General features: G+C 42.9%; 2 protein-coding genes and 1 pseudogene across 4 annotated transcripts; 2 read left to right on the forward strand and 1 right to left on the reverse strand.

Annotated features, from left to right (window-relative positions):
- Nucleotides 1-840: 840 nt before the first annotated feature.
- LOC136404337 (zinc finger and SCAN domain-containing protein 32-like) lies at nt 841-3567 on the forward strand (annotated as a pseudogene).
- A 3045-nt stretch (nt 3568-6612) lies between these two features.
- Nucleotides 6613-20143, reverse strand: LOC136403698 (zinc finger protein 75A-like). 3 transcript variants are annotated; one of them, XM_066382753.1, is made up of 9 exons: nt 19489-19628; nt 17713-18227; nt 15673-15868; nt 14902-14993; nt 14489-14615; nt 12895-12986; nt 12479-12605; nt 9889-9999; nt 6613-9719 (listed from the first exon to the last, which is right to left on the reverse strand). In XM_066382753.1, the coding sequence occupies exons 2-9, from the start codon at nt 18121-18123 to the stop codon at nt 9055-9057; spliced, it is 1821 nt and encodes a 606-aa protein (XP_066238850.1). In that variant the 5' UTR covers nt 18124-18227; nt 19489-19628; the 3' UTR covers nt 6613-9054. The 3 variants fall into 3 exon arrangements, 2 of the variants coding, with proteins under 2 accessions (XP_066238850.1, XP_066238851.1); XM_066382754.1 differs by lacking the exons at nt 12479-12605; nt 12895-12986 and having other exon boundaries at nt 19489-20143; XR_010751172.1 differs by lacking the exons at nt 6613-9719; nt 12895-12986 and having other exon boundaries at nt 9983-9999; nt 19489-19740.
- Nucleotides 19491-25842, forward strand: LOC136403703 (tigger transposable element-derived protein 1-like). The gene is made up of 2 exons (XM_066382769.1): nt 19491-19861; nt 22242-25842. The coding sequence occupies exon 2, from the start codon at nt 22249-22251 to the stop codon at nt 23458-23460; it is 1212 nt and encodes a 403-aa protein (XP_066238866.1). The 5' UTR covers nt 19491-19861; nt 22242-22248; the 3' UTR covers nt 23461-25842.
- Nucleotides 25843-26733: the final 891 nt, after the last annotated feature.

Genomic DNA, 26733 nt, shown 5'->3' on the forward strand with positions numbered 1-26733 from the left:
AGAACAGAGGGGACCAGAAGGGGTGATGATAATAGAGGCTGTGTGCCCTTTAGAGCATCATGACCAAATGTAATAAAAATGCACTTGCTGGACCAACTCTAGCCAAAGGAGCCCTCCTCAACTGGCCCAGATGGGTATCCCTTGAAAGGGATGCTGGGCTTCATCTGGGTGCAGGAGTGTGTGCTGAGGGATCTCATATCACCAGTCAGCCTGCACTGCTCAGCTCACATTAACTGCTTATTCTAACCTTGGGGAGTTGCTAACGTAGTTTCTTGCTTCTACAAGGATGACAGGAGATGTAACAGGTGGAGATGGGTAGATCAGGTGGTACTCGGGCATAAGAAGAGGAAGTATGCAGAAGTCTCCTGTGATTTGCTCTTCTCACCTCCGAATCGTTTTTTCTATTTAATTTTTATTGATTTTAGAGAGAAGAAGAAAGAAGCATCAACTTGTCATTCCTCTCATTTATACATTCAGTGGCTGATGCCTGTATGTAGGTTGAACCTGCAAACCTGGTGCATTGGGATGACGGTCTAACTGAGCAACCCGGGCAGGGCTCTCCTCTGACTTTCTGCTTCCCTACAGTTTTTCCCTGTTCACTGTGTCCTCTTATGTGGCCACACACTCTCAGGTTTCAATCAGTGTGGAGAAAGGCAAGCACTGCCCTGATGGAGTCATTGCTCGGGGACAACGAACAGGACTCTGAATAATTAAAGAGAAATAAAAAAGGCAGCTTTAGCAAATACACTTATAAACTTTCTCAGTTGAAGAGGATGTCTAGCTACTTCATTGCAAGTTTTTGTTTTAGGAAAACAGCTCACAGTGAGATACCGTCCAAGAATGCTGGTCACCAGCGTGGCACAGTTTGGAAACTTGCATGTTGGGCTGCTAAAGTCCTGCACTGAGGCACCCGTCCTTTCTGATCTGATGTCTGTGTTCTTTGACCCAAGGGGCAGGTATGCACTGGGGCAATGAGACTCCCGGCCACTCTCAGTAATTCTGTTTCATAACTCCATACCCATCAGCAGAACACCCAGGTCGACAGGCTGTGGGGCAACAGCTCAAGGAGCAGGGTTTCCTGGGGACCCCAAAGCAGCCTCACACCAAGTTCAAAAGCTACAGCAGGGTTACTGCAAAGTGAGGAAAGGTCGTGTGCCTGAGCCTTGTGTCTTTTATGAGGAAATGGATGCCCCTTCCCCTTCAAGCTCCTCTGCACCTCCTGGGGCAGGTGATGCTGTTTCAGGCTGAGAGGGAAGTGACATGGAGCCAGGGAGTCGAGTCAGCAGAACAGGGAGTCCACAGAGGTCGGAGAAGGTATCGCTGTAGATGGTACAGCCAGGGATGAAAAGGACTTCAGGGTTCCTGACCAGCAAGTTAGGGGAGTTGGCAGCCAGTCCTGTTCCCACGCCGGCTTACTAAGACTCGTGGCTCTGATGGTCAAAGGATGGGAAGGTACACTTAGAAAGGGTTGTTTCTGCTCCTGGTCTTGTCATCTTCTTGATGAATGACCATATACAGGCCAGAAAGCTCTGGTTTTCGTGGAGTTGAGTGATTATTGCCCTTGCAGTTTAGAGCCCTGATTTTGCATATGCTGGTCCCTTCCACAGAGTCCATGTCCTTTTTCTCACGGAGATTCGCTTACTTTGCTTCCTTCAATTGCCACTTAGGCCTCCAGCCCAGACTCTGTACCCTACCCACCTATGTTAACCTAAGTCTGTGCTTTCCAGATACTCAGAAACTTTGTTATTCTTGTTTCAGCTGCCCAAACTCAAGGTAGCCTATTATGAACCCCCAGAAGCTAGGCCATTCAAATATTTAGAATACACCTGCAGACAGATTGACAGTTGACACACAGCTCTGCTCTTTGCTTCAGTTTTGTTATTATGTCAAAACATCCAAAAAGTACAGAAGTGGAGAAAAGTGAGGGGTATGTATGGCATATATTTACCAGTGACCACAAATTTGGAGTTAAAAAGTGTTGCAGTTGGAAAATAAAATTTAGGTTTTCATTAACAGAGGACTGTCATGTGAAGAATTCCAATTAGCATCACTCGCCATAGGACGTACAGAGGAGCTTGAAGGCACATCCATTTCCTAATAAAAGATACAAGGCTCAGACACACCTTTCCTCACTTCGCAGTTCTTCCTTATGGTAGTTTAATTGTAACTTTCTTCATTCCATTCTTTTCTTCTTCTGAGTCCAGAGTAATTTTAATCTTTCAGGTTTGAGATGAAGAATGGGGTTAAAAAAGAGAATCTGAAATGTGATGATTCAGAAAAAGTAGAAACAAATGAGGCTATAATAGTGGAAACGTTTTTTGGCACTCTGGGCTAACAACAGGCTGGGAGGGTAAGCCATTGTCAGGAAAGCAACACAGACATTGTCCAGGGCAGAGGGAGGAGGCAGCCCCATGCCAGGAGAGGATGAGTAACCAGAGACTGAACTGGGGAGAATCCCTGGACACATCTCTTGTATGGGAGAAAATGCTCTCAGAGATCCCTCCCTCTCATCATCAATCATCCAGCTCCTGATCTTGAAAAAGCTTCTAAATGTCACCAATGTCACAAAAGCTTGAGCCGAGGTTCTTATCTGTTCAGCATCATAGAATCCACACAGGAGAGAAGCCTACAAGTGCAGTGAATGTGGGACAGGCTTCAGTGAGCACTCCCACCTCACTGCCCACTGGAGGACTCACACAGGGGAGAGACCAGACTAGTGTGGGGAATGTGGGAAAAGCTTCAACCAGAGCTCCAGACTCATTGTCCACCAGAGCAGTGGTCCCCAATCCCCGAGCTGCGGACCGGTACTGGTTCGTGGGCCATTTGGTATTGGTCTGCAGAGAAAGAATAAATAACATTATTTCCGTTTTATTTATATGTAAGTCTGAATGATGTTTTATTTTTAAAAATTGACCAGATTCCCTCTGTTACATCCATCTAAGACTCACTCTTTGAGGCTTGTCTCGGTCACGTGATACATTTATCCGTCCCACCCTAAAGGCCGGTCCGTGAAAATATTTTCTGACATTAAACTGGTCTGTGGCCCAAAAAAGGTTGGGAACCACTGCACCAGAGGACCCACACTGGGGAGAAGCCATATCAGTTCACTGTCTGTGGGAAGAGATTCAACAACAGTTCCCGGTTTAGCATTCATCGGTGAGTCCACACCAGGGAGAGCCTGTACAAGTGTCTCCAGTGTGGGAAAGGCTTCAACAACAGTTATCATTTCATTGCCCACAGAAAAACCACACTGGGGAAAAGCTATACAAATGCTTTCAGGGTGAAAAAAAGCTTCACTGAGAACTCTGCTCTTATCTGCCATAGGAATACACAGAAAAGAGATACATCACAGGATGGAAAGATGTGCTGAGTTTGTAGAAACCTGATACATCAACTCCTTAGGTCAACACGTGCTTCTTAGAGCTTCCTTCTGCTGTGAAAAGTTCTACTAGCCAATCCCTGGCTTAGCCTTAAACTTACTGACAACTGGATCTCAAGAACCATGTCTGAGAACAGGAATCAGCCTAAGACTGCAGAACCTTCTTTCTATATCTGCCTAGAACAGTGGTCGGCAAACTCACTAGTCAACAGATCCAAATATCAACGGTATAACGACTGAAATTTCTTTTGAAAGCCAAATTTTTAAAACTTAAACTATATAGGTAGGTACATTCCTTATCGAGGTAGCGTCTGCACGTGGTATTTTGTGGAAGAGCCACACTCAAGGGGCCAAAGAACCGCATGTGGCTTGAGAGCTGCCGTTTGCCGACCAGGGGCCTAGAAGTTCACACTCCTGTCCCACTGTGAATATGCATTTTGCTTTGAAGGGAAGAAGGCTATAAAACCCCTAATTCCTGCCAGGAATCTAGGGTGCCCTTGTTCTGAACAAAGAAAGTGTGGCAGGTGGCCTGCAAACTGTTTCTGGGCCATATCAGAAAAGACAGTCTCCCCCCTCCTGGGGAGCACACCTAGAATTTTAACAGCCTGAATCTATTCAAAAGCAATAATTGAGCTGTAGTCACCTACTGTTATATACTACTGCTACCTTCAGGGTAGATCACTACTCTGCAACAGAGCCACCAGCAGAAAGGAAACAAAGGAAAGAAAGGATAGGCTAGGCCAGGGGTCCCCAAACTTTTTACACAGGGGGCCAGTTCACTGTCATTCAGACCATTGGAGGGCTGGACTATAAAAAAAACTATGAACAAATCCCTATGCACACTGCACATATCTTATTTTAAAGTAAAAAAACAAAACGGGAACAAATACAATATTTAAAATAAAGAACAAGTAAATTTAAATCAACAAACTGACCAGTATTTCAATGGGGACTATGCTCCTCCAATGAAAGAGGTGCCCCTTCCGGAAGTGCGGTGGGGGCCAGATAAATGGCCTCAGGGGGCCGCATGCAGCCCGCAGGGCCATAGTTTGGGGACCCCTGGGCTACGCCATTGAATAATACTAAATCTAAGTGACCTAATTTTTTTATGTTTTTTTTTTTTTGTATTTTTCTGAAGTGAGAAGTGGGGAGGCAGACAGACTCCCACATGTGCCGCACAGGGATCCACCCAGCCTGCCCACCAGGGGGTGGTGCTTTGCCTATCTGGGGCAAAGTTCCATTGTGGCGGGGGCCATTGTAGTGCCTGAGATGGAGGCCAGGAGCCATCCTCAGTGCCCAGGCCAACTTTGCTCCAATGGAGCCGTGGCTGTAGGAGGGGAAGAGAGACAGAGAGGAAGGAGAGGGGGAAGGGTGGAGAAGCAGATGGGTGCTTCTCCTGTGTGCCCTGACTGGGAATTGAACCCAGGACTTCCACACACCGGGCCAATGCTCTACCACTGAGCCAATTGGCCAGGGAAAAACAAGAATGTTTTATAAGCTAGAAATCTCATCTAGCCTGGCTCTGCAGAGATAATATACAAAGCCCTGATAATACAGTACAGCTAGTGCTCCACTTACGACCATGATTGGTTCCGACAGACTAGTCATAACATGATTTGGTTGTAAGTTGAGTAGGCTATACGTACAGTACTGTGAAGTGATGTTATAAAAATCTGTCATATTTTATCATAATTTTCTTTCATTATTGTTATATATCATAATTTTCTTTGTTCATTTTATGCCACTTGTATCATCTCTACATTTTGTTATTTTTACATTCGTCAGGTTTAAGTAAAACACTGCATTACCAGTACAACTGGTTTAATATTTGCAAAGACAATTTCCTCTTGGTAGACATCTTGGAAGGGGTTTGATGAAAAATATCCAAGACACAAAACACAAATTGCTGTACCGAGTCTGGGATAACAGTTGAAATGGTGCATACGGAGATGGTAGTGCTGCCGGAAGCTGGTCCACACTGTCGTATGCCCAGCTGGGCAATGCTTGTGCTGCCAGACGCCGAGCAATCGTGGCTAGTGGTTGTAAAGTCGAATGGTCATAAGTTACATAGATCGTAAGTCGATCAACATTTGTAATACCTTGAGTTTTGTTGGTTTTGATTTTTGTTGATTTTTTCCACAAAAAAAATTTGTCTCGGTTTTCATTGATTGCCTCAGATTTCGTCATCATGCTCATGTGACCTTGCTGCTAATTTTGCAAAAACAAAGGGTAACCCACGCATTCTCCTGCTCAGAGTGGCGTTGTTTCTCATTGTGTGAGCATCACCCACATTTCAAGCCAAATAATTCCACTGCTTTCTAGTGTTTTTGTGATTTTTTACTGATTGTGAGTGCTAATACTACAATTACATGTAAGTGATTATTACTGCATATACAATATTTGGTGTGATGTTTATTTTGCGTTTTTCAGTTTCAAAATGTATTAATACTTAACTAAGGTGACCAACTTTTTTACAATGGAAAGGACAAAAATAAATTGAAAACAATATTGTAAATAAAAGAAACATTTTATTCATTGCAACAATACACTATAATATAAATGCATAATAAAAGCATTTGTGATATTTTATATTGTAATTATGCTTACATGCCTATTAATTTTTAATTGTAAAAAATTACTCATTTAGATACAAATAAATCACATCACGCGCAATGGATCGACTCTGCATCGATCGAATACAGACATTTACAGATTAGTCTTTCAATATCAAAAAGGACATGTAGGAGGACATTTTTCGAGGGAGGATGGAACTTACAAAAGGACTGTCCTCCCTAAAGGAGGATAATTGGTCACCTTAACATAACGCACATAAAATAAAATCACATGTGCTCAAATCTCATTGTCCCTGTTAAGTGTTTCCCCTGCTAATATGTTATCCCTTTCCTTTTAGCTCCATCATGGGACCAAAGAAAGTTTCCATTTATTCTTTACATTAGCTTTTTATATTAATTTGTTCTTAGTATTAAACACTACATTTATTCTCTATAAAATGTGTTTTTGGTTTGTATTTTAGAGTGTCTAGAACTAACTAATTGGATTTACACGGACTCATATGGAAATAATTGCCTTGGTTTTCATCGGTTTCAGACTTCGCTGTTTTCTGTGGTAGCTGCAAGTGGCAAAAAGCCTTTGTAAATTCTAGGCTTAGCAAAAGGCTAAGTCCCTCCCACACACCTATGAAGCTGAGTATTTGCACTCATCCCATAGATTGCTTAAGTTGCTGGAAGCAATTTACATGCCCTTCCTCTCAGCCTTTGTTCAGATGTTGGTTGATTTCGCTTATGCATGGTGGGAGGATTCCTGTTTATGCCTTAAGAGAGTTCCTGTTTTTGCCTCAGATGTATGACTTCGTATCAAAGACTTCCTTATTTGCATATGGCTATATAATAAAGCAAACTGGGGGCTATGTCTCTCTCAGATATTGCCATCAGCATTGAAGAGGCCTCCTGATCCCATCCTCTTTTCTCAATGAGTCTGAATTTATTTTAATTCCACACTGTTCTCCCTCAAGACCCAGAATTTCTAGCCGCGCTGGTCCGCAGCAGTTTTCAGATGAATTATAGATGAAAACCAAGGTATCACTGTACTACCTTCAGGCCTGACTGATGAAGCTAAGCGACAGCCAACACACCCACTAGCTATGGGGTCTTGAACAATCCCTGTCTCTCTTTGTACCTTATCTTCCTCATTTATAAAATAATAGATTTGGAAGAGATATTTTAACCCTTTTCTTGATACTACCTAAAAGCGCTAACTAAATAATACATCTGAGTCAAAGGTAAAAATAGATAAAGGGTGAGTTATAAGAATATCCACAGCCTAGAGATTTTTAGCAGTCTTAGCAAACACCACCCAAGACTACAGATAAATGCTATGCTGAGGAAAACAAATGCAGGTAGACCCTGCCTAATAGTTTACAGTGTAGAACAGGGGTAGTCAACCTTTTTATACCTACCGCCTACTTTTGTATCTCTTTTAGTAGTAAAATTTTCTAACCACCCACTGGTTCCACAGTAATGGTGATTTATAAAGTAGGGAAGTAACATTATTTTATAAAATTTATAAAGCAGAGTTACATCAAGTTAATAATAATTACTTACCAAGTACTTTACGTCAGATTTTCGCTAAGTTTGGCAGAATAAATCTTTTTTTTTTTTAATTTATTTTAGAAAGGAGAGAGAGAGGGAGACAGAGAGAGAGAGGAGAGAAAGACCGAAAGAGAGAGAAGGGGGGAGGAGCAGGATGCATTAACTCCCATATGTGCCTTGACCAGGCAAGCCCAGGGTTTCGAACCGGCGACCTCAGCATTTCCAGGTCGATGCTTTATCCACTGCGCCACCACAGGTCAGGCCGGCAGAATAAATCTTTATAAAACAACTTACTATAGTTAAATCTATCTTTTTATTTATACTTTAGTTGCTCTGCTATCGCCCACCATGAAAGCTGGAATGCCCACTAGTGGGCAGTAGGGACCAGGTCGACTACCACTGGTGTAGAACAACAAACATGGACATGGATTAACACACTTTTACCAACCACTCCTCCGTTAGTTTCCAAAACTGTCCTTTTGGAAATCTGGTCTCTTCAAGAATTCCTAAGTCACTATGCCCAGTGAAACACAAGATTCTACTTACAGCACATGTTCCAGTTTCTAGACAAACAAATCTCTCTTGATTCTTAATAACAAAAGCCAAATGAAAAAGCAAACAAAATCCTGAGAAGTTAACCCTGGACTCACATTAATTTTCTTTTAGGCCTCAGGAAAGTGCTGATTTTTATGGCTATTTTATCCTATTGACATCGTGAGGAGAGAAAACAGTCTAGGTTTTATTGTAGAAAACTCTTCACATCTAATATATTATTCTATGGCTAAAAATTCCAACCCGTTTCCATATAACCTCATTAATGAGAAGTGTTTTCTTTTTTTAAAACACCACCAACGAGAGACATAGACAGTGCATTATTAGTTATATGTCAGATTCCCTAGTGGTGAAGTAAATATTTCATCAAAGTAAAATTTGTGTTAATACACATCAAAGCTAAGTTGCTAAAAAGTTCAAGCAAAAACTCACATAATATCCAATGATGAAAGAAATAAAATCCAATTTGATTCTTAGAAAATTTTACATTAGAATTCATTTCTGCCCCATGACACTATTGAAATTGATAAGCCTGCTATCTTGAAGACAATGGTAAGCAATTAAATGAGCATATTATTGTTTTTGTCTTGGAAGACCATGCTACAAATGTTTCTATCATGTTTAAGTGACTGAGGAGCTCAATGCAAAACCAACACTATTTACCTCTGTGACCACAGAAGACTGACTCATGGGCTCATCTGCTATTTGAAGTTGAATTTGATATTCTGGCAGATACAATCTCAAACAGCTTTTTCTACTTTTAGAATGTTCCTAGAACACTGATCTTGAACAGAAATTCCCTATAGGTTATAAGTCAACACAGGAAATAGAACAACTTTAATGCATCCCCTGCAGAGTCAAATTTGATTCCTTTCCGTGAAATGCTTATATCTCCAAATTTTCCACTGATGAAAAAACGTTCATTTTTCATAATTTTGTATCTTCTCATAAACTTTAGCATCAAGCACCACTTAGTGAATTTATGCAGAATGAGGACACTGAATAAGCTTCCCTTCACTGATGGAGTTTCTGGTGCCTTAGAAGGCTTGACCGCCTGCTGAAGTTTCTTCTGCATATGTTACAGGAATAAGGCTGCTCACCCGTGTGGGTTCTCCGATGTTTAATAAGGTGGGAGTTCTGACTGAATTTTTTTCCACATTCAAGACATGTAAAGGGCTTCTCTCCAGTGTGAGTTCTTTGGTGTGTGTGCAGATTTGTATTTTGACTGAAGCTTTTCCCACACCATGAGCATTTATATGGTTTTATTCCTTGGTGTGTTGTTAAGTGCTTATTAAGATCTGAACTCCATCTAAACCTCTTATCACACTGTGGGCATTTATATGGTTTCTCTTCAGTGTGAATTCTTTGGTGCTTAATAAGGTCAGAGCTAACTCTGAAGCTTTTCCCACATTCTTGGCATTTAAAAGGCTTCTCTCCTGCCCGTACTTTCTTATGACGATCCATAAGTTTCAGCAGTTCTTGTTTCCAGGTTGAAAGTTTCTTTCTTTTCTTCACTGGACAATCTCGGAGCCACTTCCCCACCCTATGCACATCACCATGATTTTCTATGACTGTCGTTTTCTGAGGAACTTTCACTCTGGCCTTTTCTGATATTATGTCTCCAGGTGCTTGTATTTCTAATCCAGGATGATTTCCAGTGTCATCTTTGAGTTTTAACCCTGTGGGAATGAATATGACAATCAGCCAACTGAGTGACAGAGCAAGAACAGAGAGAGAAAAAAATTCAAAGACGACTGATTTTTAATAAACAAGAAGAGTCCTAAAATTTTAAGTCCTTGCAAAGGTTCCTATTAGGACACATTTCTCCTCTTCCAATGGTGTATTTACCTATAGGTAGCTCTCGAGGATTGTCCATGAACTCTGTGAATCCTTGAACCCATGGCTCTTTTCCTTGTTCTAGACAGGAGATCACTTTAGGTTTGGGGAGCACAAATATGGCTGTGAAATGGAAAAATAGAGGTCAAGAACTGGTAACAATGGTTCACTAATTCTAGACTTTTGGTAAGAGTAATGAACACTTACAATTTGTTATGCCCAATGGTTAAATGATTAGACTCTCATATCAGATAACAGTTTTATACTACACTACATTTATGGGTAAGTATGCAAAGTGGAGATTGAGAAATAAACCTAGCTTGATCAGTGGAAAGGACATAGGTCATGGGAATCTCGTGCATATTCTCTTTCTTCTGCCACCAACAACCCTACACTTGAACAAGATGGAATAAAACTCCAGAGGCTGCAGGGAATACAGGCTGGTCCTATTAACTAATTAGGACCCACCCTGATATAAGACCAGGCCTAACAGAGCTAATGTGAAGATCAGCGGGTTGGGTGTCATATGCATATATGACTCTTGTCATAATTATACTAACTTTTTATATTGCTCTTGAGCACCAGGAAGTGAACTAGGAAAGATTTCTACCACTCCTATAGCTCACTGGTTCATATCAAGTTGGACAAAAGAAGATGAGCATCATTTAGTGGACTTTTACTGAATACAAATATCCAAGTAGAGGAAGTATTCATCATTCAATCTTTAAACAAATATGTATTAACTGGCTATGGCATGCCATACACTGTCCATGAAATAGGAATATAGTGGTGTATAAGCTGAAGTCTGCTGATCTCATAGAACCTACCTTCTAGTGGGAGACTGAGACAATCAAACATCAATAAACAGACAAATGGCCTGACCAGCAGTTGGCACAGTGGATAGAGCATCAGACTGGGATGCCGAGGACCCAGGTTCAAGACCCTGAGGTAGCCAGCTTGAACACCAGCTCATCTGGTTTGAGCAAAGCTCACCAGCTTGGACCCAAGGTCACTGGCTCGAGCAAGGGGTCACTCAGTCTGCTGTAGTCCCTCAGTCAAGGCACATATGAGAAAGCAATCAATGAACAACTAAGGTGTCGCAACGAAAAACTAATGATTGATGCTTCTCATCTCTCTCCGTTCCTGTCTGTCTGTCCCCATCTATCCCTCCCTCTGACTCTGTCTCTGAAAAAATAAAAATTAAAAATAAAGTGGTTCCATTAAAAAAAAAATAGACAAATGAAATATCAAGAAGTAATAAATGTTTTAAAAGAAATTAAAGCAGGGTAAGAGAGCATTTAAGATTCTGCTTTTGTGAAGTTATCTGAGGTAAAGCTGTTTGGAAGGCCCCTTTAAGAAAGTGATATTGGCCTGACCTGTGGTAGCACAGTGGATAATGCATTGACCTGGAACGCTGAGGTCGCCAGTTCAAAACCCTGGGCTTACCGGGTCAAGGCACATATGGGAGTTGATGCTTCCTGTTCCTCCACCCTTTCTTTCTCTTTCTCTCTCTCTCTCTGTCTCTTTTTTCTAAAATAAATTTTAAAAAATTTAAAAAAAATTAAAAAAAAGTGGTATTGGCCCTGGCTGGGTGGCTCAGTTGTTAAAGCACCTCCCTGGCACACTATGGTGGTGGGTTTGATCCCCGGTCAGAGCACGTACAAGAAGCAATCAGTGAGTATACAACTAAGTGGAACGAGTTGATGATTCTCTCTCTCTCTCTCTCCCTCTCCCTCCTTTCCTCTCTTTCTCAAATCAATGGAAATATTTTTAGTAAAAGAGAGAGGAAGTGACATTTGAGCAGACCTAAAGGTCCATGTTTTGCCATATGGTAGAAAAGTGTGCCAGGTAAAGGGAAGGAGAAAGTAGAAATGAACATGGCAAGTTCTAAAAACAGCAAGACCAGTGTGGCTAAAGAGAACTGAACAACGGCACAAGTGGTAGCAGATGAAGGTAGAAAGGAGAGAGATGTCAGATCTTGAAGGGTCCTGAGAACCTTGGTAGGGAAAGATTGGATTTATTCTGAATGTGGTGAGAAGTCATCATAAGATTTTGCAACAAACATGCCATAAGCTGATCAGGTTTTAAAAGACTGCTGCATAGAAAACAGGTATGGGAGAACAAGAATGTTAGCAGCAGGAGCCAGTTAAAAAGCTACTGAGGTGGACTTGGTTTGAGATGTTACCAACTTAAACCAGGATGCTAACAAGGAAGAGGCTAAGACATATTCAGGCTATACTGTGAAGATGGAGCCAAAAGAATAGTGATGCATTAGTAGTGGGTATGACAACAAGATAACAGGGGAAAATGACTATGCTTCTTGCTCTGAGCAACTGGGTGACTAGAGTTGCTTTTTACTGAGATGAGAAATATAGAAGGCAGGTTTGGGGAAAAGAAGGGGACAAGACTCAGAATTCTATATAAGATAAGGAATGTGTACTTCATAAAAGCTCCCAGGTGACCTGGATACATCTTTCCTCTGCAAATACCATCGAGTTGAGTACCAATCTGCTACTAGAACAGATTCTCTCACGGGAGTATTCACAGTACGACAAGAACAGATGACTCAACTTCTACACAAAGGGAAGAGGAGACTCTTTACCTAGAGAGATGATAGTGCCATAGTTTTCCTGCATTACATCATTGTAGAGAGCCTTCTGACCAGGATCCAACAACGCCCATTCTTCCTGGGAAAAATACACGGCCACTTCTTCAAATGTCAGCAAGCTCTAAAGAAAAGAATGGGCTTCCGCTCAGTACCGGCCACCTCAGCAGCAGCCCTAACATCTGGCCTGTGAACTGCATGGTAGGCCAGGCACTGAAGGAATTAATGGCAAATGATTTTTAAAAAGTGACAAAGCAGAAAGAAAGGAGGCAAGGGATCAGCAAACAGCCTGGGAGGTGTCCAGTTCCCCAGGGAGAACATCTGGGCTAACATGTCCCTGAGCACCTGCTGGGCAGTGTAATTCACAGGCAACAGGGAAAAGCATCCCTAAACAGCTCGAAAGCAGAGCTCACCTGGGGCTCAGGCAAGATGAGCTCAGGCGGCACTGTCCAATCTTTGGTGTTTGTCTGCTCGGGAAAGGCTAGGATCTGGTGAGCAGGCACAGCTGTGGGTGGGAAAGAGCCATAGGAAATTTCTCTCACGTCTACAAATATCCGGAGTAATTTCTAAAATATACAAGATTCTAATTCTTTCAGTAGAGATGGAGCTGCCTTACAAATGTTACATGGTACCTATAAGTGGCTATCAGTCTCTACAACCAATTAACTGTCCTATTTTCATGAGTAAAGTCAGTACAAGGAAATTTGAATTTTTCCTTACATGACATAAATTATTCTGAGTTGGGCAAAAATTAGGTGTCTGAAAATGCAACCTCAGAGACTCCAATGTGGCAGGTAAAGGAAATGGGAAGTTAAAAATGAGCATGGCAGCCTGACCTACAGTGGTGGAGTGTATAGAGTTGACCTGGAATGCTGAGGTCACCAGTTTGAAACCCCTGGCTTGCCAGATCAAGGCACATATGAGAAGCAACTATGAGTTGATGCTTCCTGTTCCTCTCCTCCTTTCTCTCTCTCTCCTTCTCCTCTCTCTAAAATATCAATAAATAAAATCTTTTTAAAAAAAATGAGCATAGCAGGTTCAAGACACAGCAAGAACACCACTGCACCTAAAGAGGATGGAGCCAGGGCACAAGTAGCAGGGAAGTGAGCAGGGGTCAGATTCTGAAGGGTCCTACACCCCTCAGAAGGAGTTTAGATTTTATTCTGAATGTGTGAAAAGTTATTGTAATGTTTTGAAGCAGAGAAATGTCATGATCTCACCAGGTTTTAAAAAACTAGGCTGCTCATGGAAAACAGACTGTGGAAGGGCAAGAGTGGTGGCCAGAACGCTAGTTATAAAGCTGGTTAGAGAAGCTACTGGCTTAGACCAGAATGCTAACAGGGCAAGAGAATAAGACATGATTGGATTCAGACTATGATATAAAAGTGGAACCAAGAGAACTAGTGATGCGTTAGTAGTGGTATGATGGCAAGATTGGACTAAAGGATGACCCAAGATTTTTGGCCTGAAATATTGGGTAAATGGTGGTGCCATTTATTGAAATGGAAAGATGAAGGAGAGAGAGATCAAGAATTTTAGGATAAGCCTGATCAGGCAGTGGCACAGTGGATAGAGCATCGGCCTGGGATGCTGATGACAGTTTCAAAACCCTGAGGTTGCTGGCTTGAAGCCCAAAGTCACTGGCTTGAGACCAAGGTGCTGGCTTGAGCGAGGTGCTGGCTCGGCTGGAGCCCCCCCGTCAAGGCACATAAGAGAAAGCAATCAGTAAACTAAGGTGCTGCAACTCTGAGTTGATGCGTCTCATTTCTCTACCTTCCTGTTTGTCCCTCCTTCCTTCCTCTTTCTCTCACTTAAAAAAAAATCAGGATAAGGAATGAGCATATGCACTGCATAAAAGCTCCAGGTGACTGGGATACACCTTTCCCCTGCACACCATCAAGTTGAGGACCAACTAGATCTACTGGAACAGACTCTCTCATCAGGGTGCATTCCCAGTCAGATATTATAGGTTACTTGACTTCTACACAAAGGAGAGAGAATCTTTACCTAGAGAGATGACAGTCTCATAGTTTTCCTGCATTACGTCATTGTAGAGAGCCTTCTGACTGGGACCCAGTAACGCCCATTCTTCCTGGGAAAAATACACGGCCACTTCTTCAAATGTCAGCAAGCTCTAAAGATAAAAGAATGGGCTTCAGCTCAGTACTGGCCACTCCAGAAGTAGCCCTAACATCAGCCCATGAACTGCATGGTAGGCCAGGCACTGAACAAATTAATAGTACATGATTTTTTTAAAAAGTGAAAGTAAGAAAGGAAGGAGGCAAGAAATCAGCTAACAGCCTGGGAGGTGTCCAGTTCCCCAGGGAGAACATCTGGGCACATGCCTCTGAGCACCCGCTGGGCAGTGTGGTTCATGGCAGCAGGGAAAGGCAGCCTCAACACTCGAAAGCTCAGCTCACCTGGGACTCAGGCAAGATGAGCTCAGGCGGCACTGTCCAATCTTTGGTGTTTGTCTGCTCAGGAAAGGCTAGGATCTGGTGAGCAGGCACAGCTGTGGGTGGAAAAGAGCCATGAGAAATCTCTCTCTCTTCTATGCACATCCTGAGCTCATTTCCAATGTAAAAGATCTTCATTCTTTCAGTAGATGGGAAACCTTCATAAGTACCTGTGGTGCTGGTAAGTGGCCTCATTGTTCATAAGAACCAAGCACCTATCAACCCCCAGAACAGGTTCCCCAGTTTTCACAAGCAAAATTAATAGACAAAAACCCTTATTTTCCTCTCATGACATCACCTTAAGGAAAATTTAATGGATTTGAAAATAAAATACAAACTCCAGTGTACAGTAGATATATTGTTTATTATTTATTATTCTTTCCTGGTACACAATTGTATTCACATACCAGCCGGTAGCCCATTTGTGATCCCAATTCCTTCTGTGCCTTGAGGATGAGGAAGCCTAAATCTTTTCTACTTTTCTAAGGAACAGAGTGTAATTACCACAGTTCTTTGGTTTGAATATTTCTGTACCTTAGCCAATCCCCATGTTTACCAGCTTGTCTATTCTAGGGGCTCCTGTGTGAGTGGGCGGGGGGGGGGGGGGTATAGTAATTGCTAACATGGCTATGTTTACACATCCACAAAGCTGAGCACCCAGAAAATGCTCACAATGTTCTGAAAAACATTACTATCACAGCTCCCAGCAGAAGAAATTATCATGAAGCTCCTTACCCATCTCAGACACAGACTTGGTTTCTTTATGAGTATTCCTGCTCAGCTGTTGCTGTAGATCCTGATATGTTCTCCAAAATTCTTCATCCTGAGACCTGCCAACTGGCTGGGACTCTGCCGGCTTCAGTTTGAAGCCTGGGGCCTCTGCTGTTCCTCCCAAGAGCACCGCCTCCTTTCCCAGCACATGGACTGCAACCTAGAAATAATTCCCATTCTTGTTACCAAAGCTTACGTTAGGCTTAGGGGCTGGAGGTAGAGGGAGGAAAAAGCATAGAGTCCAGAATGTGGGAAGTGTGAGGCAATAAAGGAAATGACAAAAGGCTTAAAGATAATGGGCCACAAATTTTCTATGAAGAACTATCCACAACCTGGGAAATTTAGGATAAAAGGAAAAACAGATGTGGCTACTGACAGCCCTTCAACAGTGTCCACAACCCCCTCTGCATACAGCCTGGCTCAGATCATTAGCAGGGTTGTACAGGGCACCTGCTCTCGTGCTGCCTTAACAATCTTTCTTGACTAAAATCCTACCTTAGTGGTTTCCTGTCTTCTAAGGAATTAAGGAATTTAAAGTTGTCCTGTAGCCTGACCAGCTGGTGGCGCAGTGGATAAAGCATTGAACTGGGAAGCGGAGGGCCCAGGTTCAAATCCCCGAGGTTGCTGGCTTGAGTGCGGGTTCCCCAGCTTGAGTGTGGGGTCACTGGCTTGAGCATGGCATCAGAGACATGACCCCATGGTCGCTGGCTTGAGCCCAAAAGGTTGCTGGCTTAAGCAAGGGGTCACTCGCTCTGCTTTGGCCCCCTCTACCCCAGTCAAGGCACATATGAGAAAGCAGTCAATGAACTAAGGTGCTGCAATAAATTGATGCTTCTCATCTCTATCCCTTCCTGTCTGTCCCTATCTGTCCCTCTCTCTGTCAAAAAAAAAAAAATTGTCCCGTCAGCCAAATTTTTTTCCAATGGCCAGGAAAGATTTTCAGAAAAGGGATGAAATGGAGAAGGGAAAGATTCTGGCTCCAACCTCCCTCCAGATGATTCTAACACCAAACATATGCCCTACTCTGTATTCTACACAGTAGGCCTAAAGCCAGTTGATGAACTGCCCCCAACCCAAGGGCATCCCCTGCATCCCCAATCACCAGCAGACCCAATGACCAACCACTAAGGGAGGGCAGTGGAGGCTCTTGTCTATGGTACAAAGGACACTATCTCTCAGTGTCTTTCTTCTCATAGCCACTGTGTTGGGATTTCCATATCTTTGTTTCCTTTTTTGTTTCTCCTCTTTCTTTCTCTGCAATCTTTCCTAGTTTTGGGGTTTTTTCTCAATCCTCTCCTCTCATCTCTACATGTTCTCCCTTTTTTAGATCTGCCCCTTCCTCTCCAACCCCTTGTTGACCTGTTTCTTAAAACTTAAGATCCATCTTCTAGGCCAGGGGTCCCCAAACTTTTTACACAGGGGGCCAGTTCACTGTCCCTCAGACCGTTGGAGGGCCGGACTATAAAAAAACTATGAACAAATTCCTATGCACACTGCACATATCTTATTTTAAAGTAAAAAAACAAAACGGGAACAAATACAATATTTAAAATAAAGAACAAGTAAATTTAAATCAACAAACTGACCAGTATTTCAATGGGAACTATGCTCCTCTCACTGACCACCAATGAAAGAGGTACCCTTCCAGAAGTGCGGCGGGGGCCGGATAAATGGCCTCAGGGGGCCGCATGTGGCCCGCGGGCCGTAGTTGGGGACCTATGTTCTAGGCCAAACATGACTAGGCTTTTACTCTTAATACATTACTGTCTCCAAAGAGGGAAATATGCAGTTCTCTTTCTAAGGCCAGAGAGTCTCTGCAACAATCTCCAAAACCCGTGAAATGACTATTGATGGAGGTTTGTGATTTCAGGTCCTGCCTTAGCTGGCCTAAAGTATTAACAGATCATTGATTAAATCATCTCATTTCTAAATTAACTGCCCCCAAACCCCATATATCCACCTTTATCCTATTTCATTGTATGTATCAAGAATCTTTCTTCTCACCCCATTCCTCGTTTGACCAGATTCACTCTGCAAGTGATCTACCAAGGCCACAGCCTCCTCAGTGCTCTGTAGGTGGTGTTTCTTTATCTGCATCTTGGTGTCTCTGGGCAGAATAGTCAGGAACTGCTCTAGCACCAGCAGATCCAAGATTTCTTCTTTTGAATGTATGTCTGGCCTCAGCCATTGCTGGCATAATTTCTGAAGCTGGCTCACAGCCACACGGGGTCCAGTGGCTTCATGATAGTGGAAGTTCCGGAAGTGTTGGCGAGAGCTCTCAGGACTGAGACTGTCTGTTTGTGCAGTATATTTCTTACTCTGAGTGGAGCTCTGGTTCACAGGTTCCTTGGTTTCCCACAGAGCCCTGATCTGAGGGTTCAAATACTCAGCCACTTTCAGATCTACCATCATCATTCTGTCCCGAACAGTTGCTCCTGTGTTAGGCACACCACCAATACCACCTTTGACAACTGAGGCCCGGTCTGGTCTGGAATAAAATCAACAAAAGGATCTTCTTCCTAAGGCACCAAGGGCAGAAAAAAAGTGCAGGTCAACAAGAAAGTCACATGAACTTTACTAGGTGCTATTTATTATGAGAGAAAAATGAAAAGATCCTGCCTTGCCTTCTCTTTAAAATCAACTGCCAGGACCTTTGTTTCTCTCCTTTTCTTTGTATTATTCAGTTGACTACAGCACAACTTATTGAGGACAAATGTCAACTGATGACTTTGCCTTTAGAAGAAAATAAAAAAGCAGGGAAAGTTGGTGGGTGTCAAAAATGGGCATCCACTGGCTCCAAACAGTTGGGGATTATCCAGAGAGTTCATTGATGTCCTTCCTATTGTATCTTCCCTGTGTCAAAAGAAGATGAGGAGAACATTCTAAGTTTCTCTTAAATTTTAATATATCACCCTAGTCTTCTGCTTTTAGTAAGACAGTACAGCTTTTATGACCTTCCAAACTCTTGTGATAATGGAAGCCTTCACTTCATGGAACATTTGAGACTCTCCTTTTCTTGTATGAATACTAGCAGGAGAGCTGAAGTGCTGAAACCAGAGAAGTAAAGTACTTAGGGAAAAAGTAACCTTTCTTCTCAGAAAAAATCCCCCAATTAAATAACTAAATGCTCAATATTCTTTGGTATTTCTTTGCAAGACGTATTGAGAACCACGCAGATTGTACCTGTATTTTTTAATTTGTTTACTTAAAGTAGGAAAAAACACAGCCGACCTTTCTTTACAAAATGTCCAAATATCAAGTCGTAAAAGGGGAGAATGGCAGTTGGTGGTGATTAAAGTGATCCTGCTGCTGACTACGTTTCAAGGGTCTTTTAGACTTTGAGAACATCCTGAGCCTCTCCTCTCCCTCCCGAGGTGATGCAGCAGAACCAGCACTGAGATTCTGTCCAAGATGCTACCGTATTCACTAATGGCCGGCTCCTCGCTGCCCACCCCGGCTCAGGAGGACGGGGACTTTTGAATCACGACAAAGTGATCTTTCTGATTCTGAACTGCGGTTCATCGGCGGTTAACATCAGCCCGCAAAGCAAACAAACACACCAGCAGAGGCGGGAACGTAGACGTTTCTGGAGGGCAGTCGGGCTTCGCCGGGGCCCGGAGCTATCTGCGCCGAGGGCAGAAAGAGGGGCCTCCAGAGCCCGACGGCCGGCCTCGCCCGAGACAGTGTGGCCGCAGGCTCTAGCCGTCCAGCCACGAGAAACGGCCTCCAAACACCTTGCAGCAGCCCCAAGCAGCAGCCGCAGCCAAAGGGCTTCGTTACCTCGGACAGCTGTGCTTCGTGGAGGCCGCTCCGTCGTCCTCCGGCTTCAACACCAGACGCCACACTTCGGACCGCGGATCAAGCGCCGTAGACCTCGGCTTCTCCACTCTGGCGGGTCCAGAGAGCCGGGACCCCGCACGGATTCTAGAGCGCAGGCCCCACTAACGCACCGGACGCCCCAGCCACCTGTTGCCTCTCCTACGCAGCGCTCTGAAACCCGCGCTCCCACCGGAAGCGGACGTGGAGCACTTCCGGGCTGGCTCGGCAGCCCGGCAGCGTCGGCGAGCCCCGCGGCTTCCGGCTTCGCGAAAGGCGCCAGCCTGGTGCGGGGTTCAGCCCTGGCACCCAGAAGAGTTAATACTACAGCCTACAGGTCGTGGAGTCTTTAAGGGCCTCGCGCGGGGCTGGGCTCGTGGGTGTCACCGTCTCGCGGTCTGGCTCTGTGAGACATTACGAGTGTCCCGTGTTTCCTGCGTCGCCTTCCGGCGGCTGGGTAATCGGAAGTCCCGCGGGCAAGGAGCGCGGCCCGCTGCACTTGCAGGGGCTCTGGCGTTCCCCGCCCAGCCGGTGGTGCCCGAGCTGTCGTGTGCCCAGCTCTTCAAGGAGGCCTTTTTGACCCTGGATCAACGGCCCTGAGGGGGTTTGTACCCTGTTTTAGGCTGTGCGTTTCTATTTTTCATGTGAAGTATGTGAAATAGGTTACGTTTATAGTTCTCCGTGACACAAATTTAGAGCTGAGAAGTGACTTGCCAGGGTCTCATAACTTGCCATTTGCAGCCCTTAGACTGGAATTTAGGTCCCGTTTTCCTTTTTTACTACTGCGTGCTTTCTGTAGAATGCTTTCATTTCATCTTGTATTTCCTGCAGTGTCTGTTTGAATTACCTGGGTAAGATGGGCATTCCACGTATATTCACTGAATCATATTTAGAGGAATCTGAGTATTTCAGTTTGTGTTCTAATTGCTAGTATTTTCATAGTGTCAGCCTCTACCAGCAGAGGAATTATTAAGTCTACTAGGTGTACCCAGTGTTAGAGTTGATATAACAATGCTTTTGAATCAAGGAATCTCAGAGGGACTTTCATGAATATGAGTAACATGAGGAAAAGGGACATAAGCTGAATGCTGCAGAAATTTCAAGGAAATGGAAGTTGATGTTTGGTTGTGGAAAATTATGAAAGACTTGAGGGGTTTGCTAGCAGCAGGGAATGGGGGGGGCAGGGCAGCAATTTTCAGTATGCCACAGAATTTTTTTTTTTTTTTTTTTTTTTTTTTTTACAGAGGCAGAGATAGGGACAGACAGACAGGAACGGAGAGAGATGAGAAGCATCAATCATCAGTTTCTCGTTGCGCGTTGCGACTTCTTAGTTGTTCATTGATTGCTTTCTCACATGTGCCTTGACCGCGGGCCTTCAGCAGACTGAGTAACCCCTTGCTGGAGCCAGCGACCTTGGGTCTAAGCTGGTGAGCTCTTTGCTCAAGCCAGATGAGCCCGCGCTCAAGCTGGCGACCTCGGGGTCTCGAACCTGGGTCCTTCCGCATCCCAGTCCGACGCTCTATCCACTGTGCCACCACCTGGTCAGGCGCCACAGAATTTTTAAAAGATGCAATATCTGACTATTTAGTCAGGAGCACTGACTTTTCCCTTAGATTGTCAATTTTTTTTTAAAAAGGGCAACAGCCAACACAATAGCTATCCGTGTGAATGAATCAGAATTACACCTATTGTTTTTGTCAGTTTGGCAAAAGGTATAATATATATTTGGTGTGCTGATTTTTAGTAATTAGTTTATGTATACCATAAGATGAAAAAAATGGAAAGTCACTGGAGTAAGGTAAAAACATAGCCTTGAGAAGCTGGAAGGATTAGTGTTTAAAACTTTTTTTTTCCAATTCAGTAAGGCTTTTTCCCGTTTATACTCCTGTTGGTTGTTTGAAACCAAATTCAGTATGAATAAGAGAGGGAAATATACAACACTGAATTTGGAGGAGAAAATGAAGGTTCTAAGTAGGACTGAAGCTGGACGATCTTTTAAAAGTGTAATGGATGAATTTGGAATCAGTAAATCAACATTTAATGAAAGTAGAAAGAATAAGAAATTGATTTCGGGCTTTGTAATGAAGCAGGACATGCCATTAGTGGGAGCTGAGAAGAGAAAGAGGACAACCGGAGCCAAGTATAGTGATGTGGATGATGCACTCTCTGTGAGGTATCCACAGAAGTGCTCTGCTGGTGTCCCTTAGGGGTGTGGACCTGCAGGCTGCTGCAGAGAGATTTGCAGTGTTTTGGGCGAGCAGACTTCAAAGCTAGTACAGCAATGCCTCGGTTTTCGTTGACCTCCGGTATCATCAGTTTTGGTTATCATTGATTTTTCCTCAAAAATTTTGTCTCCGTTTTCTTTGGTTGCCTGGGATTCGTTGGCGTACCCATGTGACCTTGCTAATTTTCCGAAAACAAAGGGCGACCCTGGGTTCTGCTCAGTGTGGTGTGTTTCTCATTGCGTGAGCATCACCCCGCGCATCTAGCCAAACAATTCCATTGCTTTCCAGTGTTTTTGTGCTTTTTTATTGGTTGCGAGTACTAATACTACAATTACATGTAAGTGATTACTGTGTATACAGTATTCGTTGTGTTTATTTTGCATTTTTCAGTTTCAAAATGTACGTAACACAACGTAAGATAAAATCACATGTGTAATCTCATTGCCCCTGTTAAGTGTTTCCCTTTCTAATAAATTAATCCTTTCCTTTTAGCTCTATCATGGGACCAAAGAAAGTTTCCAGAGCCAGCAGCCCTTCGAAGAAGAAGGCTAGGAACACGATCGAGTTGAAGAAGGAAATCATTGAAAAATATGAGAGCGGCTTCAAGATTGCTGAAATTGGCCGCATGTACGGGAAGTCACCATCCACGATAAGTTCTATTGTGGCGAAAAAGGAAGCAATAAAGAAGGCTAATGTAGCAAAAGGTGTGAATGTGCTAACGAAACAGAGATCACAAACAATTGAAGATGTTGAACAGTTATTATTAATCTGGATCAATCAAAAACAGTTAGATGGCGATACTATTTCGGAGGCCCTCATATGTGAAAAGGCCAGACTATTGTATGCCAATCTCATTAATAAAATGCCTGGGACGAGTGCTAGCGTACTTAGTGATTTTAAAGCCAGCAGAGGCTGGTTCGAAAAATTTAAGAGGCGCACTGGCATACACAGTGTTACTAGGTACAGCATAGGTGCAAGTTCGGACAAGTCTGGGGCTGAAAAATTTGTGTCTGAGTTCAAAGATTACGTAGAAGCTAAAGGATTCATCCCCCAACAAGTTTTCAACTGTGATGAAACTGGCCTCTTTTGGAAGAAAATGCCAAAGAGGACGTTCATTACGCAGGAGGCCTGGAAGAAATTATGGCCAGGATGTGTGCATGAGAGAGATTTTGAAGGGTTTGAGTCTCCCCCTGATGACCCTACACATGTGGTGCAGTCCATTGTTGATTTGGGGAAGTCAGTGGGTTTGGAGGTGAGTGGTGAGGATGTGGAAGAGTTGGTGGATGACCGCAGTGAAGAAAAACTCACCACTGAAGAGCTGCAAGACCTTCACTTAGAAGTGCACCAGACAGCAGATGAAGAAGTTGCTTCAGATGAGGAGGAAGAGACAGGGGAGAATGTGCCTTCTTCAGAGATTAAGGACATCATCTCCATGTGGAGTAAAGTACAGAGGTTTGTGGAGAAAAACCACCCGGATAAAGCTGTGGCAGGCTGTGTCTGCAACTTGTTTAATGATAATGTCTTGCCCCATTTTAGGCAAATCTTAAAGAGGCGGCAGAAACAGACCTCTTTGGACAGCCTTCTTGTGCAACATGGGTCCACTGACTCTGAAGCTGGTCCTAGTGCCAAAAGACCAAGAAGGGAAGTGACCCCAGATAGTTCCTTGATACCTAAGGTCCTTATGGAGGGGCATTCCCCTTGCAAACAATAACATCTGCACCTCTCTCTCCCCTCCTCGCCATCTTCCATACGCCAAGAAGAGTCTTTAGAAATGCAATGTTAAGTGTTCATTTATTCTTTACATTAGTCTTTTATATTTATTTTATATTAATTTCTTATTTTTTAATATTAAACACTACATTTATTCTCTATAAAATGTGTTTTTGGTATGTATTTTGGAGTGTCTAGAACAAATTAATTGGATTTACATTGATTCATATGGAAATAACTGCCTCGGTTTTCATTGGTTTCGGATTTCGCCAATTGTTTTCGGACAGATTATCAACGAAAACCGAGGCATCACTTACTGGTTGGCTTTTTAGATTCAAAACAGGCACGCAATGGGGAACCAAAAAGTATGTGCCGAACAAGCCCTAAGTTCACTATTGTTGAGCTATTTCGACAAAACCTGTTCATCCTTATCAAAGAAAAGAAACTTTGTCTAGCTTAACTCTACAGTGGGGATGAGACTGACCTCTTTGGAAATCAGTGCTGGAAAACACTGAGGCAAGTAGAAAAGACATCTGCTTGCCTGAAAGGAAAATAAAGAATGGAATGGTTATCTGCTCTTTTATGTGCAAATGCTGATGGAACTCTAAAGTTAAAGTCTATCATTATTGGAAAATCAAAGGTACCCAAAAGTGTGAAAGAGGACACCAAGTACATTACCTGTTATATATAAACCTAGTAAAGGTGTTTAGTTCACCAGAGAATTGTTTTCAGAATGGTTCTTTCAAAATATTGTTCCTGAGGGTAAGGCATTTTAACTTAATGTTCTAAGAGCCCATGAAAAGGATGGGCTGTTATTTCTGGACAATTCTCCAGTTTACCCTTCTGCTGAATCACCAACTGGTGAGAATGGTCGAATAAAATGAATATTCTTTCCCCACAACACTTCAACCTTGATTCAATCAATGAATCAAGGTGTGATCTTAAGCTGCAAATGACTTTATAGGTGGAAGCAATTTGAAGAGAGTCTTGTAATTTTTGAAGAAAGTGACGATAAGCAAGGTAAAGGAGAAAAAGGAGTTCCCACGATTAAAATCTACAACATAGAAAGTGCAGTTTTTAATTGGGTAAAGAGTTGGAATGAAGTAAAACAAATAGCCATAGCAAATGCATGGGAAAATCTTTACAAAAAGGAACCTGAATATGATCTTCAGGGATTAGAAGATGGGGATTATAGAGAAAGTCCTAAGAACTCTGTGAAGCTGGAAACCAAGCTGGATGGTGATAAGGTGTGGGTCAGTGGGGACAATGAACAAAAGGGTACTCCCCCCCCCAAATAAAAATGTGGGATTACAAAGGAATTTGTTCAAAAAGAAGCTCAAGTGCAGACTGCCAAATTTAAATTACTGGCTTAAGAAAGAGTTTGGATTTCTTTCTTTTTTCTTTTTTTTTGTATTTTTCTGAAGTGAGAAGCAGGGAGGCAGACAGACTCCTGCATTCGCCCTGCTGGGATCCACCCGGCATGCCACCAGGGGGCGATGCTCTGCCCATCTGGGGCATTGCTCAGTTGTAACCAGAGCCATTCTAAGAGCCTGAGGCGGAGGTCACAGAGCCATCCTCAGTACGCAGGCCAACTTTGCTCCAATGGAGCTTTGGCTGCGGGAGGAGAAGAGGGAGATAGAAAGGAGAGGGGGAAGAGTAGAGAAGCAGATGGGTGCTTCTCCTGTGTGCCCTGGCTGGGAATCGAATCTGGGACCTCCACACGCTGGGCCTATGCTCTACTGCCAGCCAGCCAGGGCCTGGACTACCTTCTTGACTTTGTTGATGCCACACCTGAGTTTCAAAGGTTTCATTTCACATCGAAAGAGCTACAACGAGAAATAATCAAGAAACACTTCCAAAGTAGTCTATGCTAACATTGCTAGCTTTTTGCAATCATAATAACAGAGATTCTTGCCTGACCAGGCAGTGGCGCAGTGGATGGAGCATCAGACTGGGATGTGGAAGACCCAGGTTCGAGATCCCGAGGTTGCCAGTTTGAGTGCAGGCTCATCTGGCTTGAGCAAAAAGCTCGCCAGCTTGGATCCAAGGTTGCTGGCTCCAGCAAGGGTTATTCAGTCTGCTGAAGGCCCACGGTCAAGGCACATATGAGAAAGCAATCAATGAACAACTAAGGTGTCGCAATGCACAACGAAAAACTAATGATTGATGCTTCTCTCCGTTCCTGTCTGTCCCTGTCTATCACTCACTATGACTCTCTCTCTGTCTCTGTAAAAAAATAAATAAATAAATAACAGAGATTCTTTCAGTATGCTTTCAACTTCTGGTTCTAGTAATTAGATTTCGTACTTAAAGATTTCTGCAGTTATATGACAATATATGATGAACTGTTGTGAATTGTCAGTTTTTATCAAATGACCTCATTTTGTTTAACAATACCCATTTATATAGTTTATAAAATACACAATTTGAAAATAATAGATGTTTCTTTAATGTATAAATATATATATTAATCTATATCTTTCCTATTTTAGATAAGGAACTGAATAATGAGGAATTATTATCCCAGATTATCTAAGAATGGATGTGGGAAAATCATTAAATTCTACCTTGATGTATTCACAACATATAACAAAGCTATATTTTGACTAGTTCTAGTTACCTTTAGGATAAGGATAGATTCACTTTTCAATTTAATAATGACATGCTCTGCTTTTTAAAATCTGCTTATTGAGGGTTGTTTTTCTTATTATGAAACTAATATGGAATAAAAAAGATAGAAAGCACTCACTCACTTGGCCAATGATAGTCTCTCTTAACACTGGTAATAGCTCATGTATTTTTAAAATAGGCAGATTACATTGCAAATACAATTTTATATCTTATTATCTTAATATTTTAGGCTTTGGTGTTAATAAGTTAGCATTTGTTGACACTTTCCAAACCTGGGGTAGAAAAGCTTGTGGAAGAAGTTGAAGGGGATGTCAGATGAGCATACTGAACAGCTCTAATTCCTTTTGAGTCATTGCATCAAATATCTTTCCCCCATTCCCAGAATAAAGGGCTGGCAGACACATTGTCACCAGAGAAAGCCCAAGTGCAAGGGGGCTTCTCCCTCCTTGGTTCTTATGTTCTTGACAATGAATTTAGGCGAGAGACAGTGCAGCATTTAAACAAAGCAAGCAGTTTATTTAGCAAAGGCACACGCAGGCAACTTAGATTGTCTCAGCGCCCTGCCTGTTAGGGTCGTAGAGTTATATACTATTAGTTTGAAGGCTTTGTTTCCCCGTTATCTGGTTTAACATATAGGCTTTCC

This window comes from Saccopteryx leptura, chromosome 4 (genome assembly GCF_036850995.1).
Source record: "Saccopteryx leptura isolate mSacLep1 chromosome 4, mSacLep1_pri_phased_curated, whole genome shotgun sequence".
NCBI classification, from domain to species: Eukaryota; Metazoa; Chordata; class Mammalia; order Chiroptera; family Emballonuridae; genus Saccopteryx; species Saccopteryx leptura.